A 22,626-nucleotide genomic window follows, 5' to 3' on the forward strand; every position below is an offset into this window, starting at 1 on the left:
ACTTTTTTGAATTTTTTTCTGGTTTGTAATTGAAATCCCGAAAAAATTATCTACTTTTGTGAGTCAAATCGATTACGCAATATGGCTTAAATTCAGTTCTAAAGTGGAATGAATTTTAAGTCAACATAAATGTAAAGCATATGAAGGTTGCATTTAATTCATTTATTATAATTAATTTTAAGCCACTGCCATTATAGTTCCTTGTTAATCCAACCGCATTTAAAAAGTTGAACAAAAACCAAAACTGCAAGGTGAAAAAGTTTTATTTATAACTATCACACTTTCAGCGCACTGAAACTACTCGGAAAGGGCGAATAACTATGTGTATGTAAAGAGTAGCAAAAAAGGGGAAAAATCATTGTAAAATAATTAAGTGAAAGAGAAAAAACTGCCGCATCGACTAACCGTGAAATTGTGATTTTCATTTCACCTTTTTTGTTGCACAAAAAGACAGAATACTTTAAAATTTAAGCTATAAGTTCATATGCGAATACATGCGTAATATGTATGTCAATGTATTGGGTTGGAGCATAAACTCGTAGAGTTTTTACCGAAGACTTTTATTTAAACGAAAACATTAATTATATCTCTAAGTTAATCAATTATATATTCGCCGTTTACAATCTCTTCCCACCTCTCGACCAATTTGTTGATGACGTCGCGCCAAAAAATCGCCTCGTCTGGTGTAGAAGAAGTTGTTGAGGCAGTTTTTAAGGACCTCTTTCTTATCGAAAGTGACACCCTTCATATGGTTTGACCGAAAAGATAGTAATCGGTCGGTGAAAGGTCCGGAGAATAGAGCGGATGCTGAATTGACACTCATAGAGTGCGGCTTCGACGACTTGTGCAACATGGGACCTGGCGTTGTTGTGAAGGAGTATGCTTTGAGCATGTCGATCAGGTCTTTTCAGTCGAATAGCCTCATTCACACGGTGTAGCTGGGCAATGTGGAGCTCCTTGTTGACCGTGGTACTCTTCTCGAACATTTTCCAGTTCACCCACGCCCTCCCAGTTCACCAAACACATATCATAATACGGCTTTGGCGTATCTCCTGGAGCCACCCACTCTTCCCTTTGCTTCATATTGATGTATGGGCACCATTTCTCATCTCCCGTGACGAATCGGAACAAAAAGCGTTGACTTTCTTTGTTTTTTTTTTTTTTTAGTTAAGTTCGTGAGGCACCCAGGCTCCCAATTTTTCGGTAAATCCAATTGAATGAAGGTGATTGAGAATCGTTTATGATCCCAGTTCATTTTTTCCGCCCATTCACGACTGTTTTGGCGATCGTTCTCCTTCTAAAGTGATTTCAGACGTTCTTCATCGAATCCAGAAGCCCTGCCGCTGCGAGACGTGTCTTCGATGTCAAAGTCGTCATTTTTGAACTTTGGAAACCATTTCCGGCCTATGACACCTCCTCCATACACGTCGGAAATGTCCAAAGCTGCTTCGGCAGCTTTTTGACCTCGATGAAAAGCAAAGAAGAGCAGGTGTCGAAAATGTTGTTTTTTCCCCCCTGTGTATTCCATTTCTAAGCCTTAAAACTAATAAATTAAATAACTTTAATTTTTATTAATTTTGTAGAGCAGAAAGAGTTCCATCGAATGAATACGTCCCCTTTGCCAAACTGCAAACAAATCGTTGTAAAATAAAAGAAAAAATCGACAGAACTGTCGCTGGTATGATGAGCTTGGCTTTCGTGAGGTTACCAATTTAGACGTCCTTAACTTTTGTTCAAATATGGAATCAATGTTTGGTAGCATACCGCAAAGAAGAGCTTTTCTCCAGTGTTGCTAACGACTGTTAATGTATCTGTATCTTTTCATTTGAATCCGTTCGAGAAAATAAATTGCTACTCCTTCATAAAAAAGCTTTAGAAAATGATTTCTTAATTGTGTTGTCGTAATTTTTTTCTTATTTAATGATATTCAGTAAGGCGTGATTTCCCGAAATAACGGTACGCTATTTGGTTTTACAGTGATCCATTCTGTCAACGAAATGTTTCAGTACATTCTCGTGAGTTTCGAAACTTGTATAACCAATGTCAATTTCGATTTCAGGTTTCAACTCATAAAAGTTTCCTAAAAGTAGGGTGATTGACTAGGAACGCAATTCTTTTCGGCGAATAGAAAGATGGATGTGTAACACGTTGAGCCGCCCGGTTAAAACCATATAATGTCTAACTCATCCTCTTCAATTTCTTCTTCTCTTCTTAATTGGCGCGATAACCGCTTACGCGATTTTGGCCGAGTTTAACAAAGCGCGCCAGTCGTTTCTTTCTCGTGCTAACCGGCGCCAATTGGACACACCAAGTGAAGTCAAGTCCTTCTCCACCTGATCTTTACAACGCAGAGGAGGCCTTCCTCTTCCTCTACTACCACCAGCTGGTACCGCATCGAATACTTTCAAAGCCGGAGCGTTTGTATCCATTCGGACGACATGACCCAGCCAACGTAGCCGCTGGATCTTTATTCGCTGCGCTATGTCTATGTCGTCGTAAAGCTCATACAGCTCATCGTTCCATCGTCTGCGATATTCGCCGTTGCCAACGTACAAAGGTCCAAAAATCTTACGCAGAATCTTTCTCTCGAACACTCCAAGCGTCGCTTCATCGGATGTTGTCATCGTCCAAGCTTCTGCGCCATACGTGAGGACGGGCATGATGAGAGTCTTGTAGAGTGTTAGTTTTGTTCGTCGAGAGAGGACTTTACTGCTCAGTTGCCTACTTAGTCCAAAGTAGCACTCTTCAATTTAGGTAAACCAAAAATCGGTTAACATTTTTTTCGAAAAAAATCCGCACTAAAACGTTACTCGTGATGGATGTATGTATCGACTTCTCCCTGGCGGCGAGTATGTTTTCAATATTTTTCAAATTTGTCCAAGCAAAAGCAACCACTTGAAAAATTTCCAGTCATAAATTAAATTTCTGACGCATCACGTTTACTTAACTTTGATAATCAAGAAGTTTGAAAACTTAAATTCCAAGTGCTAGATACATGGTCCTGTAGTTCCACAGTCACTGCTCGTAGAATTCAATTCGGGGTCTGACCTCTGGTTAGTCAATAAACTAAAAAAAGTATTGTGGTAACACCGTTTCGAGTTCATAGACGAACTCCTACGTAAATCGCTAAATAAAGATTTAAAAATTTGCAAACAGAAACACCTTTAAATTTGATCATAGAATTATATCCTGTGTTAGGTGTATAGCCGGAATTTCCATCTAATTCATGGCTGAAGACTCGACATTACCCTTCAGTTAGAGCACACTAGAGGCTAGCGCATAATTTGTATAAAGCGCTTTTTCATCGCAAGAATTGGAACTTTGTCATAGACTGCACGGCTAGAGCGACTATTAGAAAAAACTGATTTATTATTTAATATTTCGAGTCAACATTGAGCATTGAGCCAGAAACGAATAGAGTAATCACCTACAAACCCACCCTGCGAAAATACCCTTTAGGAATGATCATTTATTAACCAACAACAACCCTTGCTTTTGCTTTTTATAGTAATTTAGTACCCGCTAGAAAAGAAAATAAGTCAATTTGGCTTACGCTCATTTAATAGTTTCTGCTTTTCAAATAAATGGTATTCTGCCAAAGAGGCAATCAACCACTAACACTTGAATAGAGAAATCAAATCGTAGAAAAAATTGATTAATTGCTAAACTTGTGACAGACACCCCAACAAACTAAACATTACTTGTAAGTTTAGTTGAAGAGTGAAAGAAAAGAAACTGAGCGGTAGCAAAAGTGAGAATTTGTTCTCCATGCGCGTCATACTCGTATTTATAAGTACAAAAGTATAGGATACAATTCTTTCAAATTAACTTTTTATTTGAGTGCCTGCTTTGTCTCTTCTACTTGCACTAATTTTATTCCTGTTAGTCTTACTTGCTCTTTGTTCTTCAAGCTTTTATTTAAAGTATTTGTTGGAAAATTAAATTTGGTGTATATAATCGATATATAATAATATATATATATTGTATATAATTGGCGCGTACACCCTTTTTGGGTGTTTGGCCGAGCTCCTCCTTCTATTTGTGGTGTGCGTCTTGATGTTGTTCCACAAATGGAGGAACCTACAGTTTCAAACCGACTCCCAACGGCAGATATTTTTATGAGGACCTTTTTCATGGCAAAAATACATTCGGAGGTTTGCCATTACCTGCCCAGGGGCGACCGCTATTAAAAAAATGTTTTTCTTATTGTAATTTTGGTGTTTCACAGAAGTTCGAACCTACGTTCTCTTTTTGTGAATTCCGAATGGTAGTCACGCACTAACCCATTCGGCTACGGTGGCCTTCCCTTATATGTAGGTTATTATTATTTGAAAGTTTGAGAAAAATATAAAATGACCACGAGAAAATTTGTAACTGGGATTTTATAGATTTTTCAATGAATGTGCTTAGGTGTTACCTCAAGTTACTTTTATTCACTTGTAATGTCTAGAAGGTAAAGAGTTGGCTTCTGAATCTGATTCTAAAGTTAATTTACTTCCAGAGAAGGCAGCGGAGATAGAAGAGAGTAGTACTGACAGTGATGGCGAAGTTGGCAGCGATATTGGTCCTTCACTTTATCCCACTCACATCTTTGTGCGATTCGTGTGGAAAAATTATTTGATTTAATTATAACAGCAGTGTAATCTAACTCATGGAAAAGTTGCGAGAACTTTCGAGTGCCAAAATCTAAACTCTTTCCAAGAGTAGGTATGCATTCAGTGTGATTACGTTGCAATTAGACCGAAATTCGCCACAGATATCTATGGGGAGTCTCTATGAGTCTCTAAAGTCTTGAGGAGGAAGGCAGCTTTTCTATGTTAAGCATGGATGTTGCCGTTGGAAAGGGTACACATTTTGCTTTCGGATAGCATATTTTCAAATATTAGTACGCAAATAGGCCTCATAAGCCCGGTATACATCTAGTGTAATGTGCGCAGTTTTAAGGCCCATTTTTTACCTTTAGTTGTTTTGCGACCGCTTTTCTGGACTACGTCGGACTCGATGGTTGTGTTCTAGTTGAGTTTACGGTCTAAAATAATGCCTCGGTTACAAGTGCAAGTCCCACCCCATTTAGTGAGGGCGCCTTGGAAGCAGATATTTTATATTTGTTTGTGAATAAGCGTTTGTGCCGTTTACTCTCCCTGTCTACATATTTTCCCTGGAGCAGCTATCCACTATGTAGAGAGTGTTTGGTAAAGTTCGATATTGTCCACATAAGCGACGATATTACACCCAGTATTTTGCACCCCACCCTAGGTGTAGTGTTTCTTTTAAAATTTCACGAGTCATATTACTGCTTACCCGAAAATTTTCTAAAAACTTCAGATTAAAAAGTTCAAAATTTAGATGAAGATTTGTTGAATTTTTCTAAGCTTTGTATAAAGTTTGAAAGTCCAAATTAAATGGTTTTCATTAAGGATTAAAAATACTTAACAAACAAAAAAGTAGAAAAAAATGTTAACTCGTAAAACATTGTATAAGTAAATATTAGAAAATATCTGTATATATACGTTGGCATATCAAATTTACTGATGAATGAAAAAAATTGGGTAACTTCATTATAATGTTTGCATGTACACTGCACCTCATCTTCATCTTTCAGATGTATGAAGCGGAAATTGTAACTGTAGCACAGAGGGGCTTAGTAGAAGAACAGGTACTCATAGCTTTTTAGCAAATGTTTTGATGATGTGCACATGCATGCACACATGTACTTGTGTATGAATGCGCATTTATGCACGTATGTGTGCATGATGGGCGTTGGAGGCTTCCATAAATTCTACAAAGTGGTATCTGCTTACTCCTGAGTTTCTCTGGCTGGTTACTAGATGCCGAAGCTCAATGCAACCAGCCTCATCCTACAATTCACTTATCGATCGATTTTTGCAACGTATTTTTCCGACAAATATTATAATTTTAAGTAAACACTTTTCCAGTTACCAGGTTTCGTTAGAAGAAGTGTTTATGTAGTTGATTAAAAGCTTAAATTGAGTAATTTCCTGGCATTAATGGCTTGTTGAAGGATGCAAATTATTGCTGTTTTGTTAAAAAGTTAGAGAATACGTTGCATAGTTGAAGAATATTAAGTGTATCAAATGCGGAGGACTCTTTTTCATATGAGTATTTTATTCTTACATTTTGTAACATACCTTAATTGTTTTTTCACCATGAGTGACGAGTATTACAGGAACTCTAGAAATCAAAACAACAAATATTTACATTTCAGCATTGGGAATGATTGCTGCGGTAATGCTGGGCATCCGTTATTTCATGCCGAGAATAATTATGGGCGCACAAACATTGATTGATAGTAAATCAGCGATTCCAAGTTTTTTAGAAATTTACGCAACTACTTATAAAAATTGCTTAATTTTAGAGTATTGAGCAGTGCGAGTAGCTCGAATAGTCGCTCGAATTTTTTTAATTCCTTATATAACACATTGTTTCGAGCTTATGAACATATTGAGGGACTAAAAAACAATTATCAATTTTTTTTGTGAGCATTTTTTCAATTTCCCAACGAGCTCCTCTTCCTATTTGTGGTGTGCGCCTAAACGCCGCCTCCAAACGGCGGACGATTGTTTTTTTATGAGGAGCTTTTTTGCGGCAGAAATACACTCGGAAGCTTGCCATTGTCTGCCGAGCGTCGAGCGCTATTAGAAAATTTGTTTATCAATTGGAGTTTCGATTCTGTACTTCATAATGGTAGTCACACACCAACCCATTCGGCTATGGCGGCTCCCGGTAACGAGTTTACTTTTATAAAATTACATCATTAGACATACAACATTTGGGCTATTAAAAGATTGCGGTGATTCTCCTTTTTACAAGAAAAAAAGGTCCAAATTCTTTCAGTTAATACACGCTCGTTTTCACAAATGTAGACCATACATTTATCATCCGCAAATGTAGCGATTTTGCTGGATTCAGGAACGGGCATATCTACAGTGTATAACCAGTACAAAATAGGTCCGAATATGCTGCATTGAGGGACGCCTGCATTACTTTTCTTTATGTTTGAATAATGTCTGTCCATGCTTTATTCGAAAATACCGATCATTTATATAGGTTTCTAGTAAATCTGCAAACTGCATCGTAAGTATCGTTTTAAGTTTGTAGATTAGCCCCTCGTGCCAGACTTTGTCGATCTCCTGTGCGACATCGAGGCAAATGGCGAAACAGACGCATTTTTTCTTCAGAGCTTATTCTATTGTATAGACTAGTCTCTACACTTGGTATGTCGTAGAATGATTTTCTCTTTGAGTGCGATAATTTATTTTATGCGGGTGGCAAATACTCGTAGCTTCTCAAAATATCTTTCCAACAATGGTAACAACAATAACAAGTTTGAGCGATAAGAGGTTGTTTCATTTAAATTTTTTCTGGTTTGGGAATCAATATATTTTCTGTGAGTTTCCATTGCATATATATTTTAAACGAATGTTTGAATTCATGATCAGTGTTAATTTATCCAACGGGATAGGTGTTAGGTTTTTTTAGAACTTCAGCTGTTATGAGGTCAAAACTTGAGCTTTTCTTTGTTTTCAGCTTAGAGATTTGAGAAATTATTTACAAGAGCGTAAATTGTTCAATTTCGTAGGATTCTTGGATAACAGAAGGTAGTTTAACTTATCAATTATTTCATGGGATTGAAATCTCTTTTCGAGGTGTTGCGCGAAAATTTCAGTCTTCTCGATATCGCTTGTCATTGAACTAATTAATTTGTTACTTTATACTTTATATTTACTTTATATTGGCATTTATGAACTGCAATACTCTCAGGATTATTAAATAAATAAATTAATTAATCACAGTTTCAGCTGACGACAAATGTCAAAGTCGTATTTTACTTAAAACTCTGCCATCGGCAAATTTCTCTGGTAGTGCTACCGATTCGGAGCAAATTTAGCTTTTCGGAGATATTAGGAAACACAGAATTCGTTTAAACGGATTTATTTTGTTTAACATGTTCGCGGACACTAAAAATTTCAGGGAGCTGCAAAAATAGACGGGCAATTATTTTTGAAACTAGTAGTAATATCCAAAATCTGGTTATACATATACAGTGCACTCGCGATAACTCGAACTAATTAAAACAGGCGCTGTTCGATTTATCGAATTTGTTCGACTTATCAATTGAGTGTGCTATGTTAAAAAAACAGTCATCGATATCGATTTTTCGATCGATTGTTGAAAATGGAAGCCAGTAGAAAATTTCTGTAGTATAGTTTCGTTATGCGAATTACATTTTGGTCCATTGGCTGGATCAATGGTGTCGCATTCGGCGGCATAAACATAGTTAAAATTAAACCATCCTCGGACTTTAATTCGATTTCGTTGGGATGTGATTGGGCATTATCAATTAGAAGAAGAGCCTTCTCAGGTAGTCCCCCATCTTTCAAATATTTTCTTACCTAAATATTAAAGTCATTTAACTTGGTTAAAAAAATTGTTTTAATGAATCTGGATTTTACCTGCGGCACGAACGAATTATGAAACCAGTCTTTGAAAATCGCCGAAGTCATCCAGGCTGATTTGGAATTTTTGTACTCCACCGGACAGTTAAAATTTTTGAAAACACGAGGATTTCTTGCTTTGTCAATAACGAGAAGTTTAAGCTTATGGTTGCCGGTAGCGTTAGTGCAAGCCATAAATTGCCTTATCTTTCTTTTTTATAAGACTTATGGTGGACTTGGCTACCCCATATTCCTTCGCTAGAGAAGTAACACTACGTCCACGTTTAATTTTGTTAAGGACTTCAGCCCTCTCTTTTAATGTTAAACACTTCAACCTTTTACGATCCATTACTCACGTGCACTGATACACCACAAATGACAAATTTAAAGCAATTTGGTCAATGCAAGATGTTGTTCCCAGAAAACTAACGGGATATTAACGCCGAAATATTCATATGGACAATACACTAGTATACATATAATTTATATACATATACTATTACATATGTATCTATGTACAAAATGTACATGTTTGAAAAGAATGTGTGTACAAATAAATTTGTTTTTTTGTTCGAGTTATAGCGCTTTTTTATTGTTCGAGTTACAAAGAAGTCAATAGGGGAAAAAATGTGTTCGAGTTAGCATGTCGTTCGACTTAGCGGCTATTCGAGTTACCGCGAGTGCACTGTATTATAAGAGTAGTCAGGACATCGTATTTTAACTATTAGTACGTAGAAAGTACTTAATGAATCAAGTGGCCATTACTTTGAAATGCATATTAATTACAAAAACTTAAAGTTACATGAAATTAAATGAACAAAACTTGGCTTTAAAATTTGAATGGTGTAGTATTCACGTCATTTTTCATCACTATAAAAATGAATGCTATAGCATGCACGTCCGCGAAATTGTTAATAGTATAGCTTTCTGTTGATCTCTCTCTACTGATCCCGAAAACCTTTCCTTTCCTCGTAATGATATCTTGCTACCAGACTGGTGACGGCGTGCGAATGGCTACCAATTTCGTTGAGTAATTTTTAAAGCAAATATTTAATCAAACTTTGTAATAAATGTGTATATGTATATATATGTGTATATGTATATCATTACTGCTTTGCCCACTAATTTCTGCTTTCGCTCTTACGTTTCTTTGCAGGTATGAAAACAGAAGCTTTGTTGTCAAACCGTAAGTTCAGTTTTGTACATACCTACATACATACTATACATTATTTTTATCACAGGATTAGTGAAATTAAACCAAATAAACAAACAACGTACAAAAGCAATAAAGATTGAAATGAACGCAAAATAGCAACAAAATACAAAATATCTCAAGTGCACCTCAAAACTACGTATACTCGTACACCATGCCTGAAATATATACATACATACACATAAACTCCTAAATATTCACTATTCACTCAACTTCTGAAGTAGCCTCTTATGAGTCGTCAGAAAAAGTTATGCTTGCCTCTTTTATGCTTATCCTGCAATTGAGCAGCCGAATCAATTTGAAACTCTGCTAGAGAATCCGATTGATTTTGTTGTTATTACTTGGTTATTGCTGATATTGCTTTTCATAAAAGAAATTATAGTGGCTGGCCACTCAAGCAGTTAATCGATGGACAGGCAAAGCCAATATATTAAAAGTATTATGCAAGGTGAATTTAATACCGAAGGTGGCGTCTTCCGAAAACTGTGACTTTTTTTATTTACATTATTTCTCGCGATTTTAGTAAAACTGACGTCATGCACCATAATAATACAAAACAAATAATCAAAGCAAGCAAAAGGAAAAGAAATTATATGTTTTTTTGATAAATAGAGTGAGTGGCTTAATAATATTGTGATTCGTGATGTTTAAACTTAAAAAACTAATGAAAACGAAGCGCCGCGTGTTAAATTGTGGAAGTAGAAGTTATAAAAATATCTCAGAATGCAGTTTTTCTGCGTTTTTATGCGCATGAGGCCGTATCAAGAAAATGTGTGTGTGTATGCTTATTGCTTGTGTTTGATAGATTAGGATAGGTGTATCTGGCTGGTCTGAATGGGTCTCATATAGACGACAAGGGTACGTAGTGTTCCATTGTTGTTGGAGTCGTGTTAAACATAGTTCGTGATGCATTTCTTGGCGAGTTTTAATAAACAGTTTAAACTTTTTTCAGCAATATCCTTTAGAGATGAAAAGTATACCGATCCCAGAAAGTTTTTACGAGTTCTGCTTAGAACAGGATTTATAACTGAGCCGGAATTTCGATATTATTTTTGACACACATTTCCGGCAAACGTGAAGCGAAGCATAGCGAAATAAAAAGGTTTACTGAATATTTTGACAACTGTATACTTACTTACCAATGGCAGTTGCTGCAACATAGCAATTTAAAAAACTTTATTGGGTTCAGCAGCCATGTGAATGGACAGAATCCCAGTCACTTATCTAACGGCGGGTCGAACATACTTCACTGGTTCTTCTCCTTATGAATTTCATATCATCGAAATTTAAGATATTATATTTAGGCTCATCTGAAACATTCTCCCCCAATTGATGTTCCTTTCTTTGCGAGTTTATCTGCAATCCACGTGACTGCATATCTAGGGAATTCAAACGCAATTAGTCATGTCAAGTGTTTTCCACTGATTATATTCATGGGTCCTAATGGCCACTTAGCTTACCGACAAAATTACGAAGTTCCCGGTTGCGCTTGATATTGAAGTATATTCATTTCTCTATTGGGGTTTCCTATCCGTAGCTTGGAAGTTTTCTTCACGAGCCTCTATCAATCACTCGTCCTCCTGGTCGCTGAGTCCTGACATTGACGAACACGGATGGACGGTTATTAGAAGCTTTCGAGATAAAAATTCTTCGTAAGATCTATTGTCCGATTTGCGTGAATATGTAATGCATATAGAATAAGATGGAACCACGAGCTGTATGCCGGACATCGGCGTAGTAAAACGTATTAAAATTCAGTGGCTGCGCTGACTAGGTCTCGTTGAGCGAATTGACAATAACGCTCCAGCAAAGAATGTGCTCTTTTCGAAGCAGTGCAGAACATGCAAAATAAAGGACGCCCTCATTCACGTTGGAAAGACCAAGTTATCGACGAGCTGACCGCCCTTAGTGTTTCTAACTGGCGTCAATGCACGCAATGCTGTAACTTACTGCTCTTCGCGGATAATTTAAAAATTTTCTAACCTGTTAATGCCTCAGTGAATACTCAGGAGCTTGAACTCGACTTGAACAATATTCATTGATAATGCATGAAGTCACGTCTGTCTTTGAATATTAAAAAAAAAATTCATTTGTCATTTTGGAGGTGTCAGTACATTTTCTGCACATTCTAATGTACTAACTTGGAGTTTTATTCGATACGGAATTTTCCTTTAGTAGTCACATTAATTTTATTCTTTCAAAATCGTACTAGATTCAAGACTTCATTCGTCGCAATGCATCTGAATTTTCTTATCCGTATACCTATGCACTGCTGTTTACGGTTCTTGTTCGTTCTCTCTTAGATTACGCTATTAACATTTAGAGACCTTGCGACCAACTTTCCGTAAATACTTGAAGAATTGAGCGCATTCAAAATATATATCTCAAGCAGGCATGACGTTCCCTACGATTTGAGGTCCCTATTTCATCCTATAATTCTCGGCTAAGGTTAATTAATCTACAATAGAATCTCTAGAAAGGAGGAGAACATTCCTTTCACTTTCGTTTATTTTCAGTGTTGTTAATAGCATCGTCGACTGTCCAGTTCTAGTTGAGCGTATAAACTTTAATGTTCCACAAAGAAGTCTTCGCAATGTTTACCCCTTTTATGAGGAAAATTTTAAGACTAAATTTGCCAGAATATAATTAGAATACTTAGAGAATATAATTCATTATCCCATTCTATGATTTCGTTTTACATATGTAGATCTAATTTCGTAAAAATTTTAAATTTAGTCATATTCTCATAATTGAATTTATACTGATTGTTAATATTTTAGTTACCAAATTGTTGTTATTATCATTAAAATAATTGAATGGGTCATATCGTCCGAATGGAAACAAACGCTTCGGCTCTGAAATTATTCGATGCGGTAACAGCTAGTGGTAGCATTGGAGAGATCAAGTGGAGAAAGAATTGGCTTCACTTAGTGCTTCCAACTGGTGCCGGTTAGCACGAGAAAGAACCGACAATTGTGTAAGCGGTTATCGCGCCAATCAAGAAGAAGAATAAGTATATATTTATACACACATACATATGTAAATAGAAAAGGAACCAGTACCTTCCCTTAAAAAGCTAACTCTTCGCTAATCCTTCACTAAGTAGTTCGTTCTACTACAGGATATAAACAAATATAAAAATAAATAACTGAAGATAATTTGTATTCGATGTATAAACTTTATCTCGTCATAGCAGGTTTTATTAAAATTGCAGACGTGGTTATTTTCGCACAGCAACAAAAACTATATCATAAAAATCACTTGAAATACCACCATTTTCTGGTAATAGGGACTAAGTTGTCAGCTGCGAATACAAAAAGTACAACAACAATGAGTGGCTGCATATAATTTATGGTCATTAACGCGACAAAGAGTGCTTAACTCACCAAGCCTGCGGTGTCACCCATCCATACATATTTATAGAAATATACATATTCGAGAGAGAAATGTACTCGTATGAGAAAATGTTTGTGACAGCCGGCTTGGACATTTGTGTGCATCCAAGTGTAAAACTCATCCAGCCAAAGTTTGCCTTGTGTGACGTTGTTGGCGAATGTGCATAAAAATTTTAATAAGCGAAGTTTCCTAATTTATGGCATTAACTGCTGCTGAAATGTGCAACAAAAGCAATAGCACACAAACTTTCCCATGAAAAATAAATAAATGTACATATATGTACATATAGATATATTCTGACTTATACATACATAAATAATATAGTCTGTGTAAATATGTATGTATTTAGTTATTTCTATTTGATTCAACTTCAAGCTATTTGATGGATTTCAATTAAATTCATCTCAAGATGACACGCTGAGTACAAGTTTTACAAACTTTTCCCATTATTATTATTATTTTTTTTTTTTTTTGTATTTATGTGACCAAAACTTAAGCCGTTTTTATTCTACAATAACTTCATCCTAAGTTAATCGAGGTCAAACAATATTATTTATATTAGGGCAATTCACAATTAGGAGCAAATAACCTGGCATCGTGGCAAATTATCGAGGCAACACAGCAGCTACAAAATGTACTTATTTGCCATCATAATTTGAATATGCTACCACAGTTAAGCCATTTACGCTTATTTGCGAACTGCCCAGTTATTCATAACCCTCGGTCCTCCTATTGGTCAAATCAGTTTTTCTGATCTAGTGTGGTGCCATTACAAAGTAGAAAATATTTTCCTCTAAAACGAAAAAATATAGCTGTTAGCATTTCAGGATTAGAAAAATAATGAGAAAGTTTCAAGGAGAGCAAATAATACTGAACGAAAAAATGCGCATTGCAGCGAAATGAAATTAACTATACTGTGCGGCCGTCATAGACGAATGGGTTGGTGCGTGACTACCATTCGGGAAAATGGCATGATAGAAAACGTGTTTTGTAACAGCAGTCGCCCCTCGACTAGCAATGGCAAACCTCCGAGCATATTTCTACCATGACAAAGCTCGTCATAAAAAAATACCTGCCGTTCGGAGTCGGCTTAAAACTGTAGGTCCCTCCATTTGTGGAACAACATCAAGACACATGCCACAAATAGATGGAGCAGCTCGGCCAAATACCTAACAGAAGTATACGTGCCAATTATTTATTTTGTTGTACTGTGTCATTTTTTAAGGATTTTTATTAATCGCATAAAATTTTTGTTGCAGAAGATCCAGAGTGAAATTTTCTAGAAAATATATTTGTAGAACTTTTAATCCTATAACCCCATTTTAAGGGTAAATTTTAGACACGTATCAACTAAAAGTTCGTGGTTAAAATGTTTTACCTAAAGAATTTCTCCCGGAATTTTATTTCATATGCCCCAACATTATAAAGGGTATTTCCAAAACGTACACCTAGATTTGGTTTCAAAATAAAGCATCTAAAAATTAAGATTCTTTCAGGTTTCACTATTTTTATTCAAAATGCGTCTCTTAAGAATTACAGTGTAACCTCTTCTAACGGACATCTCCCTTGAGCAGACATTTTTTTCCTATACCAAATCTTATGTATTTGGAAACAGTTACCCTCTTTTGAGTGTGCACCTTTCTCAGACGGACAAAAGCTTACTGACGATGATTGCCCGCCTAAGAATGGTTTCACTGTATATGTAAAAAATTACATCATTTAAATGTCCAGCATGACCACATCTACTGGTAAAATCGGCCAAATAATCGATTCATCGATGTTGAAGGTTGTTCAGTAACATTGGCCCTGCGGCAGCAATATTCTCAACAGAACATCCAGTTTTTGGTCTGTCGGTACTTTTCCTAACCCCGACAGTATCAGTTTCTTGAAATTGTTTCACCAAGTTTTGAATAGTCGACTCATTCGGACGATTATTTCCACCAACGAATTCGTTATGTTATTTTTAAAGATCGACCATTTTCAGAATAAGTTTCAATAATTTTAACGCATTGTTCTATCGTCCAAAATTGTACATCTGTCTACATAAAAAAATGTCAAAGATGTCAAATAAAAAAGGTAACGTCTAGAATATATTCACTAGTGGCATCTAGGCGTTTAAAAGTGGCAAAGAAGACCCTTTGTTTAATTCAGATTAATACTTTAAATGTTATTTTTTCAGATTCTTCGAAACAATATTGGTCACATATAAAGAAACTCTATTTGACCACCACAAAAAATGAAAAATCAATGCTGCCGGTTTTAACAGGAAAATTCATTTTCTCAGATAAGCTTACAGTTTTTCTAAAATTGCAGATTCCAACGAATAAATTCAAATGCATACGTATTTAATTTTTTTTTTAGCTACAATAAAAAACACTAAATATTAAGCTTAAAAACTTGTACCTGATGCTGCAACAAAAGTTCGATAAGTCAATTGTCTTGTTCATTTTTTTATTTACATTTACTTTCGCTCATTGTTTATGTTATTTGCGCACTGTTAATGTTATTTTATTTCAAATAATTTTTTTTCATTTATGTTTAATAAATTTAAGAAACTTTTATGTCCTAAAAAATCTCTTCGATTGGAGGTTACAATTCTTTGCAGAAATTTACAGCTTTTCAAACAAAAATCTAACAACACTATCCGCAATGAACCCTGCGTGGATGTTGATAAACTTATCCAACGTCATCGTTTTGCAGAGAAATTTCCCACCCCCAAACCTTGGCCTTCAATTTGTTGCATAGTTAGACTTCATAGCTTCTCAGGCAAATAAACCTGTAAAGTGAGAACCATGGTATTTGAATAGGCAGCTGTGATACACATTCTGAAGGGATTGCACCTTATAGTCCGTCACTACCCTAGTAGGAACTTGACATTTTTTTGAGTCTCCCCTCATCGATTTTTATAGATCATAATTCTTGTAGATACCTAATAATGAAGATAAATGCGTCATGGAAATTGTAGCAACTTTCTCAACAGAAACCGGGGCTTGCATGTCCAGTATTTTTCAGTCCGAGCACTGATCACTCCTAAATATACGCTCTACGCGTACAACGTTCCTTCGAATCTGCCATTATTCGAAGCAGTGTTGGAAGTTTTCTTCAGTCAGTTGCTTCAAGGCTAGTGCTTTCCTTTCATATTTTTAATAGAATATATATATATATATAAAATATTTTTCTGTTTAATACAGATTTTGCTTTAGGATACAGGTTGAAGATGACCGGAAGAAGAGGCGAAGAACTCAGCGAACGTTGCACAGAAATTGTGAATGTCCACTTTTAAAATAGGGAGTGCGTTTCGAAGGTGATTCTAAAATATCATTAAAAAAATAAATAAATAATTAGCGCGTACACTTCTGTTAGGTGTTTGGCCGAGCTCCTCCTCCTATTTGTGGTGTGCGTCTTGATGTTGTTCCACAAATGGAGGGACCTACAGTTTCAAACCGACTCCGAGCGGTAGATATTTTTATGAGGAGCTTTTTCATGGCAGAAATACACTCGGAGGTTTGCCATTGCCTGCCGAGTGGCGACCGCTATTAGAAAAATGTTTTTAATAATTTTGCTTTGACCGAGATTCGAACCAACGACCTCTCTGTGAATTCCGAATGGTAATCACGCACCAACCCATTCGGCTACGGCGGCCGATTAGGCGTCTTTGATTTGACACTTCTCTGCTTGCTATGTTTACTTGAAGTCACTATATTCAATACTGCCAACTTTACTTGCACGGCAACTTTTGTTGTGGCAACTCTTAACTTTTGATAGAGAAGTCAACGGGGAAGGCTTTGTGTTCCCGTTCATCTTAATTGTTGTTGACTGTAGCCTAAAAACAAAAACATAGAAAGTAACTCGTTTTGCGGTGTCTAAACGTGTCCTTACTAATACTAATTCAGTGCTTCCAAACAAATGCCATTTTTGGCAGCTCATTTCCTGGGCTAACAACGTATGTTTATTTACGCCAGTTGCTTCATCTGTTCGCCACTCGCTAACGGATAGCGAATGGAAGAGGGCTGTAATCTCTTACCGTAGTTCATGAACAATTTCTAAATTGAGGGAAGAAATTTGGAAATTCTATTTAATTTATATGTAGCTTCCCTTGCCTTGTCGTTGCAAATATCTAATAAAAACTGCAAAAAAAATATTAAATTTGTAAAAATGTGAGCTTCTTTACACATTTCCTTGATTTGAGGATCGTTCTGGAAGATATACCTTCAGAGAGCGCGAACAAATATTTTCTATTGATATTGGTAATACTTCGTCAAAAAATACGCTTAATACAGGAAGTTTTATTTTTTTTAAGCTTTGAGCACTTTGAAATTCAATAAAAATTTCAGGCAATAAAAACACATAATAAGACGGAAAGTGGGAAGAGGTTGTAAACAGCAACGGCAAATATATAATTGACTAACTTATGGATATAATTATTGTTTTTTGTTTAAATAAAAGTATTCGGTAAAAACTCTACGAATTTATTCCTCAACCTAATGCAATATATAATAATATCTTTTTAGATCCCACAGTGCACCAAAGTTTCAAAAACACCAAAAGATTACCTGCATTTTCCTTATGTTTTGACAGCGTCTTACCGCCCATGTCCACATGTTTTTAGAATGTGTCATTTCAAAATAAATTTCGTGCACTAAATAGCTTATTAATAGTTATCTGAATTTCATTGATGATGAATGATGAAACTAATTAAATGCCAACTTTCTCCCACCCTACTCAATTCTCCTCGCAAAACTATAATTAATCATTTTTGGATAATTTACACAGCCAGGTGGCTCAAATCTCTCATTTTTTAATTACTTAAGTCGAATGGCATGGCAAAGTGCTACGTAACCAGCTGAGCTTGACACTATTCACGTGAATAAAATGATACTTGTATCATGTATGTACACACATATGTATATAGAACGGCATTCAAGCAGACGATAGGTAGTACTTACTAATGCATTAGATGGTTGGCTATGAACTTTACAGTTGCGAAGCAGCAGACTACATCCAACTATCAGTGAAATATGTATGTCGCTGGCATTCAAAGAGTTTTGAAGTAAAATTCGAAAATTCCTTCACATGTATTGAGTGCATGTCGATAAATATTTGCACAAATTCAAGATTTATCTATGTCACGATTTTCCCTACCGAAATGTAACATTTGCATGCCTACGTACACATATGTGGAGCACAAGGGGATATATTATTTATGTATGTGCTCCTCAGCTTCCGATTTCATATTACATACTTTTATTGATATTTGAGTGTTGCTAAAAGTTCACTAAATTTACAAGATTTGCTACAGTGAGTCACAGTGAAAGTCCTACACTTCAATATTTTTTGCTTATCAAACAATATAAAGGAAACAATTTTTTTTATTTAGTTTTTATATATATATATTTTTTTTTTTGTTGCAGTTATTTTGTAGTTAATAAATCCCTAAGAAACTTCATACCATCAGAAATTGAAAAATTTCGCCTTTGAGGTCTATTTGAATATTTTTTTAGTTGGCCAGTTCTTTTAGTCAGTTTCATACGCTCATTAAGGTTTGTAAATTACATAACGCAAAAATATTTTCCCATGAAAAAAGCAATTGAAGAAGAAAGTGTTATTATAATTTCTCATTACAACTCCGGGAAAAAGCTTTTAAGATATTGCTGAAGTCCTGAATAAAAACTATGCCATTAAGAACGCAAAAATCAGAAAATAAAACAAGAACGAGTAATGAAAGATTTCAAAATGCTGCATTTTCCGAAAAGTAATGGGTGACCGAAATTAAGGTCACCGAGAATGGTTTATGAAACTGAATTATCTTTATCCCTTTACTGCAGGAATTAATAAAGCGTTGAGAAAAATTGTTTCACGTTGGAAGTAGCTTTATTTAATTTTCAATAAGGCATATTAAAATAAAAATGATGAAAAAGTTTTATATTACGATTTTTTTACGGATAAATAAAGAAAAAAAGCTTATTATCCGAAATAAAGAAGTAAAAACGTATTATCCGAAAAGAAAGATAAGTATATCGACTCTATGATACATTTCTGTTTTTGATCAAAAAGTACTTACGTTTTGCTCTGTTATCGTTTTTTGAAAATGAACCGTTCGCATTTCAATTCTGCTTTTTCACCCACATGCACAAATTATTCCGAAATCCTATAAAATTATAGACAATTTTTTTGCGTTTGATTACTGCTAAATATATATTTGATAGAAGAGTAGGTAAACATTTGATAGAAAACTGTTTGAATTATTTCATAATGCTTAATTTGCAAATCTGCAATACCATATGGCCATATGCGGTACATAGGCCCATATGCGGTAAAGGGTTAAGAAAGGATTAAGTACGCCATGTACTCCGAAAAAATCGTTCAATGTGCGCATTGCCCTTAAAAAAATGTATACAGTTCCCGCCTGCGTTAGGCTCTGTTCACATAAATTAAGTGTTCATGCATAGGAGATATAATTAAATATATTTTTAAGCTCTTATCTCTTTTATGATAACTTTAAAAAATTATGTTTTAAATACTAAAAAGTGTTTTTATTGAAAAATCCATTGTTATAGTTAATATACAAACATAAAAACTTTGTTTCAAAGTTTTAAATTCAAAAATATCAAATTTTTACTAAAAATTCAAAAATTGTGTTAGGCATTTGGATTTTTTGTGTAGGAATAACAGGTGCGCTACGATCGACGCCTCAGGCGGCGCTGGAAGTGATCCTACATATTCCACCCATTGATAGCGACCAAATCTGGTTCCAGGATTAAAGCAGCAGGTATGCTAAAAGAAAACAGACACGGTCATGCATCAGTTCTACTATCTGTGGAACACTTGCAAGATGCATCGAAAACACCCTATCTGATTCCCAAGATAGTCCTGAACAAAGACTATAAAATACGAACACCCGACAGAAATTGGCAGACCGGAGTCATATCAGATGATAATAGTCACCACATTTATACTGACGGTTCAAAAATGGGCAATGTCACTGGATCGGGAGTGTAGTAGGAACAATTTAAGGATATTGTTTCTTTAGACTCCCGGTCTCTGACTACAGGGTCTCCAAAGCGCTCTGACCTTAGCTGAATTTTAAAATGTCTGCCTGCCGCAGATCAACTACCAGCGTCCTCACAGGTATTATAACGGGTCACCGCACTATTGGAACGCTAGCCAGTAGAATAGGTGTACCTCACAATGACTTCTGCAGCAGTTGTGAAGATGAAGAAGGTCTCACCCATGCGGGCGAGATTCAGGACAAAACAGACCGATAACTATTGGATCGGACAGTGTGCAGATAGACAATCAACGACATTCATCGGAACACTCTTACCATCTTCTTAAGCTCCCAACCCCCGCATGTCATCATCGGAGTCCAACCACCACCCATTGCAGATGATGAGCTCCAACTTCCCCGAGAGTGCCGCATAACCTTGGCCTAACTACGTTCCGGATACTGTAGCAGGTTAATCTCCTACTTTGCCAGAATTGACCCCGACGTACTAAACATATGTCCGGCATGTGAAGGCACTCCGGACGACACTAACTACCTTTTCACATTCCCCATCAAACCCTCTTGGCGGCCCAACCTGTCGAAACCTGTCGAGCTAGACGAAGACGACTAGTGATTACACTTCACTGACTAGGCAAAGTTACTGCTACAACAGCAACAACAGTAAGAAGAAATTGAGTCTGTACAACATCTTCTCTGTGAATATCCTGCACTTCAAAGAAGCCGTACCAAATATCTTAGCGATTATTTCTTTGAAGACCTGAGAAATTTGCAAAATGTCTTACTGGAGGGACTAGTTACCTTCTTGAAAATATGTAGTTATCACAATGGGCCTTAGGGCCACCGAGTGCCCTGTCTTAGACAAGCAACCTGGCAAACCTAACTTAACTTGGCAATACTCGCTCTCTGCTTTTACAAAATACAAATATTTCGTCAGCCCAATCGATGATTTTACTAAAGAACCGATAATTTGTAATTTTTTTAATTTCAGCACATTACGCTTTATTTAACACACATGTGGACATATTTGGGGATATGCGCTCAAAACGACAACTCGGAAAATATCGAATTATGTACCTAATAACTGCCTGCACTCATTGCTTAACGTATTTTTTGTGCCCATTAACTATAACAGCAGTCTTTTCTATTACTTTCGTTACGAATTAACTTATAATAAGCAATAATGATGGTTTAAAAGGGAACCCATAGTATCTGTACAATATCTACACGTAGTGTAAGGATAAACTCCAGTGGTATCACAATGACCAACAGGTGTAAATGAGTCATTACGACAACCACCCTGCCTCCCCACCTGGCGACAATAAGCAAATAGGCTTCAAAATAGGAGCAAGAGAATTTCTATTGACCTTTACATAATAGAGATTAACTTTATTATTCTTTAGAATCTCACGCACAAAAAATATTGGACTCTTTTTGTTCACTCTAACAGATGTCTCTTAAATTGAGCCTGCATATGAACGAGCGGAAAGTGCAATCAAACAAACTTAAACTATGTAGAAACAAATTTGCTAAAGACTTCGAGTTTAAAGATTTTGAATTTTGGACAAAAGTTTTTTTTTAAAGCAAGAGCTAAATAAATATTTTCATATCAGCTTAATAAGACAACGTGTGGAGGAAATGCGTCCAAAAATTCAATATCAAAATAATTTAACTCAACGGTGAAACACCTTAGAGGTGCGTAGTCAAATGGTAAGAAGTTGGAAGTTTCATTTTATGCAGGAAAAATATATTTTGACTTTTTCAAAAATTATGTTCATAAGATTACTGCAATTAAGAAGTACGGGAGAAGTTACTCTGTTATATGGAACACGCATTACGCTTATGAGGCGCGAGAGTGACTATTATAGTGGCTAGGTATAGCTATCCAAATATCATTTAAAGTCCCCATCTCAGTTTCCATTATTCATAGAGAACTTATATACTATTTTAGAAATAAATGTTAAAAAATGTATCTGGATTCTTGAAACAATATTTTCATTAAGAACAGGCAAAAATTAACCACGACCACATCTGAGCAAACTGTTGAAAAACTGCCTGATTCAGGTCATCAAGCAAAGAGGCCAAGCAGGCATACCATATATTATTTTTGGACAAATTTCAATTTTTTACTATGTGTAGCGTAGCCGAATATCAACTATTCGGAAGTGCTCACGTTCGAAACCACGAAGCACCATCTCCTAGAAAATTTTTTTTCTAACAACGACTGTTCCTTGGCAGACAATGGTAAACCTCCGAGAGTATTTCTGCCATGAAAACGCTCTTGGATCAATGGTTGCTGGCCGCCTTGGAGCTGCGATTTGACGCCGTTGGATTATTATCTTTGGGGTGCCGTCAAAGACCAGTGTTATGCTAACAAACCAGCAACAATTGATGCACTGAAGACCAACATACGCGATGTCATAGCTGAAATACAGCCCCATACAACCGAAATGTGTTGAAAAATTGGACCGATCGTATGGGATGGTGCATGGCAAGCCGAGGCAGCCATATGGATGAAGTTGTGTTCCATCATTAACCGGAAGGATTGTACTTCAAAA

General features: G+C 36.0%; 1 protein-coding gene across 7 annotated transcripts in view; it reads left to right on the forward strand.

The window, feature by feature from the left end:
* The window catches only part of LOC129235783 (cubilin), a 157,390-nt gene that overhangs the window by 79,980 nt on the left and 54,784 nt on the right, over positions 1 to 22,626 (forward strand). For all 7 annotated transcript variants that reach the window (XR_008581601.1, XR_008581603.1, XR_008581602.1 and 4 more), the window contains exon 2: positions 9,613 to 9,642. Coding sequence is in view for 4 of the 7 variants with exons in the window: in XM_054869818.1 (XP_054725793.1) it covers positions 9,613 to 9,642 (30 nt within the window). In the remaining 3 variants the exon portion in view is untranslated. The remainder of the gene's footprint in view (positions 1 to 9,612; positions 9,643 to 22,626) is intronic.

This window comes from Anastrepha obliqua, chromosome 1 (genome assembly GCF_027943255.1).
Source record: "Anastrepha obliqua isolate idAnaObli1 chromosome 1, idAnaObli1_1.0, whole genome shotgun sequence".
Taxonomy (NCBI): Eukaryota; Metazoa; Arthropoda; class Insecta; order Diptera; family Tephritidae; genus Anastrepha; species Anastrepha obliqua.